Genomic DNA, 16,436 nt, shown 5'->3' on the forward strand with positions numbered 1-16,436 from the left:
CAGCTTTAAATTTGGTCCGCAGACTTTTGGGCTTCAGAGCGGACAGAGAAGCACGTGGTGCCACACCTGTGAGTCATGAAACGGGTTTACTTTTACATATCTTGTTTAGTTTCTTTAAACAATATCCTGTAGCTAGGGCTTGGGGCATTTTCTACAGTGACCAGCTAAATTAGCATAGTTTAACCAACTTTATTCCATACTTTTCCCCCATTTGCCACATTTAAAATAACAGGCTTCTTAGGCTGGGGGATAAATCACCATTGGGGTGCATCGTAGAAAACTAAACTAAACTCTAATCTCAGGAGAAACTGATAGAATACCTGGTCTACGGTAATAAAGGTAAGTGGGAAAGGGGCGATGGGCAGTGTAGGCACGGAATGAGCTGAATGACATGAAGGGTGCTAGGACTTCTAAGATGGTATATAAAAATGAATTAATGTCATTGCATTAGTATTATATATGCAGCTCATTAGTAAAGAATTTCTAGTACTTCCACAGTAAATCTTTTATAAATTGTGATGGATGAACCTCAGAAAAGACAGTTACCTGTTCTGTAAATGGTGTTCTTCGAGATGTGTTGCTCATGTCCATTCCACATTAGGTGTGTGTGCTCACCACATGCACCAGTGCCGTAAGTTTTTCCCTTAGCAGTATCCGTAGGGGAGCAGCTCTGGTGCCATCTGGAATGACACCTGCATGGCGCAGTATAAGGAGCGCCGCCAGCTCCCCCCACCCTCAGTTTCTCCTTGCCAGAAACTCCGACAATGGGGAAGGAGGGCGGGTTGTGGAATGGACATGAGCAACACATCTCAAAGAAAACCAGTTACAGAACAGGTAGCTGTCTTTTCTTCTTCAAGTGCTTGCTCATGTCCATTCCACATTAGGTGACTCCCAACAGTTCCCCTGGAGGCAGGTAGGGGTTCACGGCTGCACAGATTGTAATACAGATCTGCCGAACCCAGCGTTGTCTCTTGCCGGCTGAGTGATGGCATAATAAGACGCAAACATGTGGACTGAGGACCACCTCGCGGCTCTACTGATATCCTGGACAGGGATGTGCACCAGGGAGGCTGCCGAAGACGCCTGCACTCTAGTCGAATGGGCCATGACGATCGGTGGCACCTTTGCTAGCTTGTAACAGGTCTTTATGGAAGAGGTGATCCAGTTGGAAATCCTCTGTGAAGAAACCAGAAGGCCCTTTATCCTATCCGCCGTAGCGATGAAGAGCTGGGTTGATTTATGGAAAGGCTTGGTATGCTCCAAACAAAAAGCCACGGTCCTCCGGACATCCAGCGTGTCCAAACGTCTCTCCTCAGAAGTCTTATGAGGCTTGGGACAGAACACTGACAGGAATACGTCCTGGCTCATGTAGAAGGAAGATACCACTTTCGGCAGGAAGGCTGGATGGGGCCGCAGCTGGACCTTGTCCTTATAAAACACTGTGTAAGGCAGTTCCGGGGTCAAGGCCTTAATCTCTGAGACTCGTCTCCCTGACGTCACCGCCATCAGGAAAGTGACCTTCCAGTACAAATAGGAAAGGGAGCAGGAGTCCAGCGGCTCGAAAGGCGGGCTGGTGAGCCTGGAGAGGACCAGGTTAAGGTCCCACTGCGGGATGGGGCCCGTACCTGTGGGTAAAGCCTCTTGAGGCCCCTCAGGAACCTGACAGTTATGTCGTGAGAAAAGACCGTCTGACCTTGGATCGGCTGGTGGAATGCAGAGATGGCTGCAAGGTGCACTCTGATGGAAGAATGCACCAGACCCTGGTTCCTGAGCTGCAGTAAGTAATCCAAAACGGACTGCACTGAAGAACGTGAGGGAGAAATGTCACGCTCTGACGCCCAACAGGAAAACCTCATCCACTTGGCCAGGTAAGTTAGTCTCGTGGATGGCTTCCTACTTTCCAGGAGGACCTGCTGGACCTCCTCTGAGTAGGTACGCTCCTCCAGGTTCAACCATGGAGCATCCACACCGAGAGGTGTAGAGACTCGAGGTTGGGGTGTAGGAGCCAACCATGATCCTGTGACAGCAGGTCCGGATGGTAGGGAAGGGGCCAGGGAGGGGCCACCTCCATGTTCATGAGCATGCCGAACCAGTGCTGGCAAGGCCATGCAGGCGTGATCATGATAACCTGTGCCTTGTCCCTCTTGATCTTTACTGGGACCCGGCTGACTAGAGGGATCACATACATCAGACCCTCGGCCCATGACAGGAAGAAGGCATCGGAGAGGGAGCCCTTGCTCAGGCCCTGCCGGGAGCAAAACCGATGGCACTTTCTGTTTCGCCTGGTGGCAAACAGATCTACCTGGGGAGATCCCCGCCTCTGGAAGATCATGCAGGCCACCTCCAGGTGGAGCGACCAGTTGTGGTGAGAGGAGAAGTCCCTGCTGAGGTGAACTGCTAGGGCATTCCTAATGCCTAGGAGGTGACCAGCTTCCAGATGGATGCTCTGGCCGATGCAGAAGTCCCAGAGACGGAGAGCCTCTTGGCAGAAAGCCGACAAGCGCGCTCCTCCTTGCCTGTTGATGTAGAACATTGAGGCTGTATCGTCCATCAAGACTCTCAGCACTTTGCCCGACAGATGCAGCAGAAAAACCCTGCAGGCCAGCCGGACCGCTCTGAGCTCCTTGACATTTATGTGCAACGTTGTCTCCTCCGGGGTCCACATACCCCCGGGTCCGGAGATGTCCGAAGTGCGCCCCCAAACCGATGTCCGAACCGTCCGACACTAGCTTGACAGATGTAGTGAGACTGTTGAACGGGACTCCTCCCAGGACCTTCTCGCAATCAGTCCACCACTGCAGTGAGGTGAGAACCACTGGAAGAATGGTTCTTTTCCAGATGGTCCCTGGATTGGGAATAGGTTGACGCCAGCCATTACTGCAAGGGCTGCATGCGGAGCCTGCCATGGAGGACCACGTATGTGCAAGCTACCATGTGGCCTAGCAGGTGCAGGCACACCCTGGCTGTTGTCAGGGGAAATGCAGACACTTCCGCGATGAGTTGAGCATGGCTCCGATGAATTCTATCCTTTGAACTGGAACTAAAGTGGACCTTTTGTGGTTGACCAGTAGTCCCAAGGAGCGGCACGTGGCTTGTAGTACAGTGATGTCGCATTGGACCTGAGCCTTGGAGTTGCCTTTGAGCAGCCAGTCGTCAAGGTACAGGTAAATCTGGATACCCAATGCCTGAGGTAGGCCGTGACTACCGCCACGCACTTGGTAAACACCCTTGATGCTGTAGCCAAGGCAAATGGAAGGCCCGCAAACTGGTAGTGGGCTGAACCAACCGTAAAAAAGGAGAAAGCGTCTGTGTCCTGGGAAGATCGCTACATGAAAGTATGCATCTTTCAGGTCAAGGGCAGCATATCAGTCTCCTGGATCCAGGGAGGGGATAATGTAGGCCAGGGAGACCATGCAAAACTTTAGCTTCTTTAGGTATTTGTTGAGATCTCGCAGGTCCAGGATGGGACATAGACCACCCTTGGCCTTTGGGATCAGAAAATACCAGGAATAGAAACACTTGCTCTGGTAAGGAGTTGGGAGCTCCTCCACCGCCCCCAGCTGTAAGAGCCCCTGAACTTCCTGCTCGAGAAGACTCTTGTGAGAAGGGTCCCTGAAGAGGGATGGGGCGGGGGGTGGGGGTGGGGGGTGGAAATAAATTGGAGGGTGTAGCTGTGCACCACCATGCTGAGGACCCAGTGGTCCAAAGTTATCGCCGACCACGCTGGGAGGAAAAAGGAAAGTTGGTTGCAAAAAAATGTGAAAATCGGATCCAGGAAACAGACTGGTGGGTCGCCCTCAGGCATACCCCAAAAATGACTTTTTAACTCCTTGCTTGGACTGGGCAGAGGGTGGGGGCTGGTGGCTCATGCGCCATCTATAGCCCTTGAGCTTTTTGTGCAGCAGGTCCTGCCGGGGCTGGCTCCCTTGCCCCTGGGGAAGTTGCAGGTTTGAACCGCTTACATGCCGGGCCCGGAACGTAGAGCCCCAGGTTTTTAGGGTGATTCGGGAGTCCTTCAGCCCATGTAATGTGTTGTCCATCTGCTCCACAACCCAGAGAGGAACAGCCAGGACGCTCGCCACATGGAGATGGCGGACGCCACGGTGTGGGCGGAGGAGTCTGCCGCCTCAGATGCCGCTTAAAGGGCTGCCCTGGCAGCGACCGTGCCCCCGTCGAGGATCGCCCAGAATTCTTTACAGGAACCTTCCAGGAGGGCATTCTCGAACTAGGCCACGGTCTGCCAAAAATAAAGTCGTAGTGGCCAAGGAGGGCCTGGTGGTAGGCCACCCTCAACTGTAAACTAGACGAGGAATAAATTTTCCATCCAAACAAGTCCAGTCTCCTGGTGTCTTTATTATTGGGGGTAGCTCCAGGTTGCCCCTGGTGTTCCCTGTGGTTAACTGCCTCGACCACCAGGGAATTTGGGGCAGGATAGGAGTAAAGGTATTCATGCCCCTTAGTTGGGACAAAGTACTTACGCTCTGCCCATTTTGAAATGTGGGGCAGGGAGGAGGGGGTTTGCCACAAAGCACTGGATATCTTCAATACCCCTTCGTGAAGGCGAAGGGCCAGCCTAGCAGGGGCTGTGGAGGAGAGGATGTTGAACAGGGAGTCCGCTTGCTCCTCCAACTCCTCTGCCTGCAAGCCAAGGTTGGACGCAACCCTCTTCAACAGCTCCTGGTCTGCCTTAGTGTCATCCTGAGGAACCGGGTGAGGGGGCTCTGTGATGGCCTCGTCCGGTGATGACGAGGAGGTCAGTATCGCGGGTTTCACAGCACCCATTGGTGGTCCAGCAGGCTGTTCCCCTTGGTCCACATGGACTTGCAGGGTCTTATCCCCTGGGGCCTCAAGCACTGGAGGGAGTTGGGTCGTCGAGGCCATAGGCCTGTCCGAGTCTCCCGACACCAAGCGGGCAGTCTGGGAGGGCTGGGTGAACCCCCACGTGTTCCAGGGGTACCACAGGGCCAGCCACTGGACCTGGGGCAGGTTTTAGTACCGACAATGCAGGCGACACCGAGGATCTGGGAGGCTGACCTGCTGATGTGGAGCCTTGCTCCATTCTGGAGCCATATCCGGAGCGATTGCTACCTGGTGACCTGGATCCACTGGAGCAGCAACTACATGCGTGGCGATAATTGCGGTTGCGTTTAGAGGACCACCGGTCTGAGCGGGACATGCACCTCCGTGGGGACCTTGGTGACCGGTGGCACTTGGCGGATCCACGACAGGAGACCAGTGATCCATGCCTCGTGCTTTGAGACCAGTACCGGGACAAGCGGGACCTGGAGGTATTGCAGTCCGGGCACCAGGGGATCTCCCCAAATACGGCGACACCTGTCTTGGCGATCGTTGGCGGGGCCCACAGCTCCGGTCCTCCAATCATTCCCGGGATCTGTAACAGCTTTCCGGTGACACAAAGGGCCAGTCCCGACGTTCCTGCTGGTGAGCGCGTGCCTCTGTGGGTTTGTACCAGGTAACCAGCGAGGTCTGCCTCGAATCCTACTGCCGGTGCCCAAGGTCCAGTGACCGTAGAGGGCTCCGATGCGTCTGCCTCCCTAACTCCGAGGCATGACGGCTTCGAACAGGTGAATGGTATCAGGACGTTCCCCGTGATGGGGAGCGGACTGTTGGGGCAAGGGCAAATAGAAAGGTCCCAAGGTGGGCTTACCCCAAGGTCTGGGCACCGCCGGGGCCGGTGTGGGCGACACTGGGAGCATCAGGATCTCTGGCGCAGCCTGGAGTGCTTCAGGCATCGATGGCACCTGAAGCTGATGAAGGCCCGCCTCTGCGTCCAGGCAAGGAACGGGGTGGACTGCATCGCCCGACATGAGCTGAGGCCCGACTTCCCAACGGGGGAGATGAGCCATCCAGCGCGGGTCTTAGCTCACCCCCATCCCTGTCCTTCCCGTTGCAGGGAGTAGGAGACCATCCCCTACTGGTGTCCTTAGACTTCTTGGCCGGGGCGTGGACAGGGATCGGTGCCAGCTCTTTGACGGCGGGGCACTACGCACCGATGCCGCAGTGCTGGGTGCCGAGTCGGACCTTTGCTCCTGGGCTGGAGTGAGCGCTGACTCCATCAGGAGTACTTTGAGTCTGATCTCTCACTCTTAATCCTAGGTATAAAGGATCTGCAGATTCAACACTTATCACTTATGTGCCCTTCACAGAGGCACCTGAGACAGCTACTATGCGGATTGCTCACAGGCATGGGCAGTTTGCAGCGATGGCAGGGCTTAAAGCCTGGAGACTGGGGCATGTCCCATCCCCCGATAGGACTAACAAAACTCTAACTACTGCTAAGGGCTAACAAACTCAACTACTAACTATGTACACTAACTTTATAAGAACTCTAGTTCGTACGAACAAAACCTAAGCAACGCTAGTAAGAGCGGCGAACGTTCCTTGCACCATCACTGGTGGCAAGAAGGCACTGACGGTGGGAGGAGCCGGCGGCGCCCCTTATACCGCACCAGGCAGGTGCCACTCCAGAGGGCGCCAGAGCTGCTCCCCTATGGATACTGCTGAGGGAAAAACTTCCGGCACCAGTGCATGTGGCGAGCACACACACCTAATGTGGAATGGACATGAGCAAGCACTCAAAGAAAATTATTTATACCGCAGAAAACTAAATACTGTAGAAAACAATTTTATTGAAGTACCGTGATCATTAATAAATTGTTGCCTTGTTCCCTTGCAATCCCAAATAATGCTTCCTCCATATCTGCATTACGGTCTTTACTTAATATGGGGAATAGTGCTAATATGGAGGCCAAATTATATGTTTATTTGAGGCAAATGAAAAAAATATTAAGAGTGACTGCTGTTTTGGGGTTTTCCCATTTCTGGCTGAAATAAAGAAACATAGGAGGAAGGACAGAAAAAGAAATGAAAACAACCCAGCGTCAGCCCAAACTAACAAATGATTAAAAAAATTCAGTTCAGTGAAACTTCCGGTTGAACATTTGGTTCAGTTTATTTAGTCCAGGTTAGTTAACCCATCCCTAATGTTTAAATGTTTATAATCTTCTCATTTGTTAAACTGTTTTAACTCAAATGTTAAGGCTCCACCTCTGGACTCAATCAAAGAAACAAGCGACTTGCTGAGCAGATCAGATCACAGAAGGAAGAAGGCAGCTAACCTAGCTGTAATTCTTGTAGATTTAGAGCGCACTAGATTTACTTTACAAGAGGAGCCAACCCTGGAAGCTGAAGCTAGACAAATTCAGACTGGAAATAAGACATACATTTTTTAACAGTGAGAGTAATTCACCACTGGGACAATTTACCAAGGGTTGTGGTGGATTCTCCATCACTGACCATTTAAAAATCAATAGTGGATGTTTTTTAAAAAGATCTGATCTGGGAATTATTTTGGGGAAGTTCTATGGCCTGCGTTACACAGAGGTCAGACTAGAGGTTAACAATGGTTCCTTCTGGCCTTGGAATTTATGAAAAATAAATGGTTGCCGCAGCTCAGATTTTAAAAGATCTACAAAATGGATCCTTTGCCACAATGACCTACTGTTACATAGAAAAAATAAGCATTTAATCCTCCTGCTTCAGGGCATACAGGATTACTAGATGAGTCAGGAAGAAATTTCCAGCTGATACTGCCTTGAACAATTTGAAAAATAGCTGTCATACCACTTAATTATAAATAGTAAGTGTTCTTGATGCAGTGAGGCAAGATATGCACCTGCAGTGACACAAATGTTCAGAGACATTTCTGTTAGTGGGATTTATGCAGTGTAAATAGTGTTTCCCTGCAATCAAGGAAACAAATTCCACTTCTCGTGACCAAGGATGAGCTTCCATTGATTAAAGCTCTTTCTGCATTGCAAGCTAATGCTCCGACAGTCCATGGAAAGGAGACCAATTAAAGATGCCATGTACACAGACCGAAAGGAGAGCCCTATTATTAATGTTAGGAATAATATATGCATGTTAGAGCTAATCAGAAATTTCCAAATGCGGATTTTTCTATGGAAATGTTCATAGAAATGTTGATTTGAAAAAACCCTACCATTCCCCTGCCACGCTCCCTGTGGTCAGCCAGCCCTATACAGTTAGTCAAAATGTTCCCAATTTCAAGAAAAAATGGGAAATGACAAAATGTTCATGATTTTTTTCTCTCAATTTTTTTGATCAGCCCTAGCACATGTACCTACTCCAGCTAGAGCTTAATGAAAATGTACCTTATACTGCACTGCAAAGCCAGCCTAAAAACTACGCTAGAGAACTATAGCACAAAAAGCTACCTCCATTCTAAGTGTGAGACAGACACTTCCTAATTTTCAGGAGAAAATCCTGCCCTCTGCTGCACTAGTGGTGAAAGAGAGCATTGGTTACCTCCTACTGGTGCAACAGCTGGGCAACAATCGCAATATAGTGTGGCACTCCGCTAAGTGCTACTGCACCTGCCAATGCACCAGAGCCCCAGGAGGGTGTGGTCTCCCATCTTCTGGCATGCCTAGAAGCCAGGTCTCCTAGTATAAATACTGTTTTGTGCAGCATGAGCTATGGGGAAGCTCACATTACTCCTTCTAGGAACAGCAGTAAAGGGGCACCCTGCTATGTTACCCCTCGGCTGTCCTGTGCTGGCTTAACTGCTGCGGCACCTACCACAGGGCCAGCACTGCTCCAGCCTCTCTTCCCCATATTTATTACATGGAGTAGACAAGCAAGGCCAGGACTTTGTCTGGCTGTGAGTACTGCAGATAGTAACTACTAATTATGCAGAGAGACAGGCTTTTCCAATGCTTCCTCATTTGCATTTCTCAGCCATAGGGAGTGGCAAACCAGTTCAGCCAGAATGAGAGAACCTCCAACAGCCAAATCTTTTATTCAAATCAAAGATCAATCTGTCAGGTTCCAGGCAGAGAACAGAAGTGACTCCTTCAGAGCTCTATTTTTGCTGGAAAAGCCAGAAGTTGTGGCAACCTCTGTGCTGTGCCCCCTGGGTGTCCCTGGTTGGAAATGACATGAGCTCTTACACATAGTGCTCTCCGGATGGCATCATCAGCAGAGAAGCTACAGAACCACAGCAATGAGCCTCTAAGACTTCCAATAGAGGTGAGGTGAATGGGTCACCCACTCAATAGAGGGCTAGAGGTACCAAGAGCCTGCATGGAGCCTGGAGTCAGTCTGCCAGGCTGGGGAGACAAAGGGAGTGAGAACCTCAAAAGGTTGGACTATACCTTTAAGTGTTTTGGTCCTTATCTGATACTGATCTCAGACTCGTACGTGAACGTGCACTGAATGTGATGCTAATTCAGGGCTGCACGCATATGAGCTAATAACCGCCACAGATTGTGCCAGACTGATAGTGACCCTCCACATAGCTCTTCTTTGAACAGGTAACCCCATTTGCTGACCAAAAAGAAACCCAACCAAGATTCCTAGTCTTGCTTCCTCCTCTCCAAAAAGGCTGATATAGTCATTCAACAAAAACAAGTTAAAAAAACCCCAGAGTATCAATGCTAAGTGCCCTCCTTGCACCTACTCATGCACAACAAAACTCACTTGGGCAGAAATAGAGCGTTTGACTTCAGGGTCTAACGAACACATTTGATCCCTTTTCCAATCACCAGTACTATTATTTTTGTTAGAACCTGCATTCTGCTTTGCAGAACTTGATAATCACCTGGCAGTCCTCCCACATGTGTCTTCACAGATGACTGCAGGTAGCCCTCCAAGAGAAACAGACTGTCTTGTAGCTGGGAATGGCTTAATTCATTCTGTCCTGCAGTCCCATCCACAGTGAGCGATAACTGCCCCTTGCTGATGAAGATGTTCACAGAGTGTTCCTGATCATCACAAACGTTTATTGCCAGTCTGGACACAACTGTGCTCTCCATGGCCAAGATAATGAACTGGACAGTAAAACAGCGCAATAAGTGAAGGCACAGGCACAAATTGAAACATACACACTTACAATTTTCCTGTTCCATAATGCTCGTAACTGCAGCTGTTTAGAAGGCTTTTTCAGAGCCAGCAAAGAACTGATTATATTATTACTACTGGAAGTCAGATTCTGAGCTCACTTACACTAGATTTATACCTTGCGTAACTCCATTGTCTGGGCCTGATTCTCATTTACACTAACAGCACACCTGAAGAACTCTGTGCAGCTTGAAAGCTTGTCTCTCTCACCCACAGAAGCTGGTCCAACAAAAGACATTACCTCCCCCACCTCGTCTCTCTAATATTCTGGGACCAACACAGCTACGACAGCACTGTAAACATCACCACTCTGGCAGTTCAAAGGAGCCTTAAGGATAGACGACTGGTGCCGCCCCATACTGGGAGGGGGGCGCCAGCTAAAGGGGAGGACACGTGACATCTCCATGTGACTCCTCCCCACCCTGTCCCCAGCCCGGGGCCCCCGCGCTCTTCCTGTCCCCACCCTACATTACAGCAGCCTGCTCCCTGCCCAGGCTCAACTTCTGGAGACAGGAGCCAACTCTGAGCATCCCGGGGAGGGTGGGGGGGCTCCGACCCCCAGAAGCTGAGCCTGGGCAAGGAGCAGCCTGCTGATGTCACAGCCAGGTGCTCTCCCAGGCAGCTGCTGTGCTGCACCAGGCAGCATCCCAGGCAACGTGGCTGGAAGAGGCTCTGGCCCCGCCCCTTCCTCTCCCCGCCCGGGGCCAGCTGCTTGAGGGGCATTTGACCCTTTGTGCCCCTTCCATGAGTCGTCTCACTGCCAGAGTGGTGTTGAGCAGACGAAGGGCTTGTCTTCACTACCGCAGTAAATCGACCTAAGTTACGCTACTCCAGTTACCTGAATAACGTAGCTGGAGTCGACGTAACTTAGGTCGACTTAGCCTGGTGTCTTCACTGCACTGAGTCGACGGGAGACGCTCTCCGGTCGACGTCCCTTACTCTTCTCAGGGAGCTGGAGTACCAGAGTGCGCTCTGCCATCAATTTAGCGGGTCTTCACTAGACCCGCTAAATCGACACCCACTGCATTGATTGCAGCAGCGTCGATCTCCCGGTACTGAAGACAAGCCCTAAGTGTAAATGAGAAGTAGGCTCACTGACTTCAGTGGAGTTACTTCTGAACTGTGACAGCAAAATCTAGCCCTATATTATGAATATAACTATTTATACTGGTTATACTGTACATGGGACTTTGCAGACACTCTGGAGTTAGGCCCGTGTTACTCCCTTGACTACAGTGGAGTTATTATGCACTTACACTATAGAACACAGTCTCTGTACAAAGGAGTTTATAGTATAATTCAGACTAGTATAACAAAATGGGATAGTGGTTCAAATTCAAGAGATTGAGCAGATATTGTCAGTGTGGAGGTATTTGCTACTGAATCAATATCCTTTATAAGGGCCAAATGTTCAAAGGAGTGTCTACCCTCCTTCTAAAACTGTCCCCACAAAAAGCAGAATTCCTGTACTCCGATGACATTCAAACATCTGATTTGCATATAAAATTCTGAACTGGTGAATGTAAATGTATACACAAAATGGCAGGCACAAATTTTGAGATTTTTTGAAAATGGCCCTAGAAATTCCGATGAAAAAAATCAAGGGATCTTTTTGTTTTACACCAGTAGAAGATTAAAGCTTGTACCTGTTGTTTAAGTTTCTTTGTGGAATGATAGTCAATCAGAGCCAATGATAAAGGGACTGAAGCTTCTTCACCAACCAGAGCAAACAGTACCCCGGTATCTGCTGCTGGCCGAATTACAGTGTTTACTTCTACTTCCCAATTCCTTTCAGTTTCATTTCCAGCAGATGGTTGCACTAGAGAGAGAGAGGCATGTCAAATAAACAGAATGATTGACCAAGTGGCAGACAAGACGACTATGGATGGAAGAGCATATGGACAGATAGCTACTTCTCTTTAATCCAGAAAAAATCCAAGTGTTAGTGTATAAAATCAGAAAGGAAAATGGTAACAGCTCTGCCTTGTTACACTCCACAGAAAGGGCCGCTGCCTTTCAGAAAGTCAAAAGTCAAGGTTGAGGGGTTTTTTTTTTAAACCAAGTATAGAGATTCAAGGGCTATCAATCATGGGCGGTGCGTAGCATAGGCTGAGGAAGGATGAGCCTCCCCAAACAGCCTCATGTGGCTCCATCCACGTTCCACCCCAAGGCCCCCTCCTGCTTGCCGCTGGTTGCCCCACCTCAGGCGGACTGCCTCCTCTTCCGGGAAGCCTGCTGAGTGGGGCTAGGGCGGCTAGCCTGTGGCCAGGAATTGGGGTGGCTGGGGCCCCCGGCACTGGAGCTGCGCCACCCAGCACTCTGGGGTTCGGGGCAGAGGGGGCGTGCGCCGCCTGGTGCTCCGGGGCTGCAGGCTCTCCGGTGGCCTGGGGCTGGGGGAAGAGGGGGACAGGGCATCAGACAGAAGGAGCAGGTCAGGCTGGGGGCTAGCCTCCCTGAGCCCATGGTTCACCCACCGCCCATGCTAGCAATCCATCACATTCTCAGAGCTGCTGCAAGATGTCTTGAACTTTACAAAATGATTGAGGGATTGATTTCAAATCTCACAGAGGAAACAGAACACTTTCACACAAACGTCAAAACAAAACTGAAGAAATATAAATAGAACACTTCGAGCACTATCCTTTTACAAGCCAACCAGAGGTTCTGAAAGCCATTTTAGCTTGCCATAAACAGTCTCATGCTGAACTCAGAAGTAGACCCTGTTGATGCCCTTCTAGCTTTTTAGTTTTAAATCTGATATTGGCTAGAAAGAAAGAGGCTTACATGATTTCCATAAGAACATACCATAAGAACGGTCATACTAGGTCAGACCAATTATCCATCTAACCTAGTATCCTGTCTACCCAACAGTGGTCAATGCCAGGTGCTTCAGAGGGAATGAACAGAACAGATAATTATCAAGTGATCCATCCCCTGTCGCTCATTCCCAGCTTCTGGCAAACAGAGACTAAGGATATTTCAGAGCATGGTGTTGCATTCCTGCCCATCCTGGCTAATAGCAATGGATGTACCTATCCTCTATGAACTTGTCTAGTTCTTTTTTAAACCCTGTTATAGTCTTGGCCTTTACAATATCCTCTGGCAAAATATTCCAGAGGTTGACTATGCGTTGTGTGAAAAAATACTTCCTTTTTTGTTTGTTTTAAACTTGCTGCCTATTAATTTCATTTGGTGACCTCTAGTTCTTGTCTTATGAGAAGGAGTAAATAACGCTTCCTTATTTACTTTCTCCAGAACAGTCATGATTTTATAGACCTCTATCATATCCCCCCTTATTCGTCTCTTTTCCAAGCTGGAAAGTCCCAGTCTTATTAATCTCTCCTCATATGGAAGCTGTTCCATACCCCTAATCATTTTTGTTGCCCTTTTCTGTACCTTTTCCAGTTCCAATATATCTTTTTTGAGATGGGCAACCAGATCTGCACGCAGTATTCAAGATGTGGGCTGTCCCTGGCCTGTCTCGACAAGGTCATAGACAATACTGATTTATTACTGCTGTAAATAGGATAAATGGTGTCTTTACATCCTTTTACTGTTACTAAACAAAAAAAAACAAGTATAATTGTTTATAATAAATTAATATAAATATGTAAATTCTGAGAATACAGCTCTTAAGAATGTGGTCTCATTTGCACTTCAGATGCCAGACTCTATTTGGCAGTTCTTGCATCTATGTTGTAAATAGCATGACAGCCACCTAATAAGATATTCTCTAATTTATACTAGCAAAATAGAAAAATCCACATAATGCTGCACAAAAGGTATCAGGAGAGAACTTGTAATCAGGTGTGTCAGCATTTAAAACTTTTACCAATGTCAATCGTCTATTTTAGTTCTTCTGTGGACAGGTATAAATGGAACAATCTGAAACAAAGGCAAAGCCATCCTTCTAATTTCTAAATGATTATGATTAAGAGAGGGTTGGAACTAAACCCAGGCCAATTTCACACAGCCTGTGTTGATGTCCTCGCTATATCATTGATATTGTGACCATGACTGATTTGAATCTAATAAATATCAACTTAAATCACAAGTGAAATTCAGTACAGACATTTCATTTTAGGCAATAGTGAACTTCTATCTAATGCCATGGCTACACTACAGAGTTTACAGCGGTGCAGCTGCACCGATGCTAGTGCAGATGCACTAAGCCGACGGAAGAGAGCTCCCCTGTCGACTGAATTACTCCAGCCTCCGCAAGCCGCAGTAGCTATGTTGGTGGGAGAAGCACTGTTCACATCGGCGCTTAGATCGATGTAACTTATGTCGGAGAAAGGGAGGGACTTATTCAGACCCCTGAGCGACTTTACAGTATAAGTTGTGTATACATAGCTGTGGCGGGGCGACAACTCACCGGCGCGGCGCCTCCTGCTGGCTGTCCTGGGAATTAGCTCTTCCAGCCGGCACGCCCTCTGCAGGCCGGTGTCTCGCATGCCACTGGCCCCCGTGTCCCTCCTGGACCCCGGTGCCCCTCTACATCAGGGTTCTGCCCCCAGCAGTAACCCACAATCTAGGTCTCCCCACCCAGGGGAACCCCCAACCCTCTATCCCCACCTTGCCTCAGTGGCTACTGCCAGTCACCACCTAGCCCCCGCTCACTGGGGCAGACTGCAGTCTATAAACCACCCATCATCGGCAAGGGGGGTTGGACCAGCTGCCTCTGCCTATCTCTGGGCTGCCTCTCTGCAACCCCAGTACCTTTTCTGGCCTTTAGCAAGGCCTGCAGCCTGGGGGTTTTCCAGGCCGGAGCTCCCCAGCTCCTCTGGCCTTTCCCCAGCCCTGCTCCAGTCTAGGTACCCTGCTCAGCTCCCAGCAGCCAGGTCCCTCCCTCTCAAAAGGCTAGAGAGAGTGTCTTCATCCTTCTGGCCCACCACCCTCTTATAAGGGCCAGCTGGGCCCGGATTGCACTGGCTACAGCTGTGGCTGCTTTCCCAATCAGCCCAGCTTTTCTCCTGCCACAGCCGTCTTCCGGGGCTGTTTTAAGCCCTTCAGGGCAGGAGCGGGGTAACCACCCCGCTACAATAGCCTAAGTCATAAATCTAATACACATTACTCTGATTGACAGTTTCTTGTTTAAGAGAAGTCAGAGTTGCAATAGCAGAGGAGAAGGGTACATACACATCAGAGATAAATGCATTATAAAAGCCACACAGAGGGAACCTAATCAGAGTTGCCCATATAATGTTGGCTTTGAGCCAGCATTATTAGATCTTCCTTTTTGTGAATCCCAAATTCAGCTTCTCACTACAGCTGCTAGCTTTCTTAATTGGGAAAGAGCTAATTTCAACTGCTTTATTTTTTTAGTACACATGATGATTTTTCCCTACCCATGTACATCATTTCAGAGCATATGCATGTGTGTCTTTAAAAACAAACAAAGGCTTACCTGACAAGTCAGGAATACATACACTTTTACAACTGTTATTTCTATTCTATCTGAATACATAGGTATGGACAGCACACTATGACAATGATTTAAAAAAAAAAAAGCACTTACTATAATTGAAATTAAATATAGCAAAACCACTGCCAGGATAGAAGGATCCTCGTCCTGCCACTGAGAAGCACTGCATCTTGTCATTCAGCTTTATTGTTTCTTGGATAGTAGTATCTTCGCCATTCAACCAGTTCCATGCCCGCATACAACCATCCAGCCGAGGGTTTATCTTGTAAGACAGAGAAATAATCTTACCTTGAGTTGCTATTCTGTGTTACACAGAGAGAAGACTATGGGCACAGAGGGTTCAACAAGATCAAACTATATAATGGTGTGGGGAAAATAATCTCACCACATTTACCAACATGCAACCACAGCAAAACAGACTCGGGCCCCAATCCTGCAATCACATCCATACAGGCAGACCTCTGTGCCATAGGCGCCGACGCCGTGGGTGCTCCAGGGCTGTTCAGCAGGAGGTGCTGGGAGGAGGAGGCGGAGTGAGGGCGAGGCGGATGTGGAACAGGGATGGAGCCGGGATGGGAAGAGGCTGGGTGGGGGTAGGGCCTTGGGGAAAGGGGTGGAGCAGGTCCTGGGATGGAGTGGGGGGTCGAGCACGGCCAGGGAAATTAGAAAGTCAGTGCCTATGCTCTGTGCCCAAGCAGTCAGTAAAGCTCCACTGGGGAGCAGGGGTATGGCTCATGCAGGGACTAAATTTGCCTTTGTAACTGTGTTATCCACTTTTACATGCTGCACATCATGAGTGCCATTTATTTCTAAGAATCCCGTAGAGATTAGCCATGTATAAATCCACGTGAAACTCCTTACAAACAGAGGGCATTTATATGCAATGGATTATAACACATTTCATCGAAAAAAGCTCATGTCACACAATGTGTTGAACCTAATGAGAAATGACCAAGTGGTATGTACTGCAACCAAAGACAGATGTAAAAGACCTATGGTGAAGAGGAGCTGGGTGCAAACTTACACACACACACACACACACACACACACACACACACACACACACACA

General features: G+C 49.1%; 1 protein-coding gene across 1 annotated transcript in view; it reads right to left on the minus strand.

The window, feature by feature from the left end:
- GAS6 (growth arrest specific 6) overlaps positions 1 to 16,436 on the minus strand; it is a 72,927-nt gene that overhangs the window by 4,702 nt on the left and 51,789 nt on the right. Inside the window, exons 12-14 of the mRNA XM_026647649.2 lie at positions 15,461 to 15,629; positions 11,589 to 11,761; positions 9,644 to 9,872 (exon numbers count right to left, since the gene is read on the minus strand). Coding sequence (XP_026503434.1) covers positions 9,644 to 9,872; positions 11,589 to 11,761; positions 15,461 to 15,629 — 571 coding nt within the window. The remainder of the gene's footprint in view (positions 1 to 9,643; positions 9,873 to 11,588; positions 11,762 to 15,460; positions 15,630 to 16,436) is intronic.

The sequence above is a fragment of the Terrapene carolina genome, unplaced genomic scaffold (genome assembly GCF_002925995.2).
Source record: "Terrapene carolina triunguis isolate 2854851 unplaced genomic scaffold, T_m_triunguis-2.0 Scaffold21, whole genome shotgun sequence".
In the NCBI taxonomy this organism is placed as follows: domain Eukaryota; kingdom Metazoa; phylum Chordata; order Testudines; family Emydidae; genus Terrapene; species Terrapene triunguis.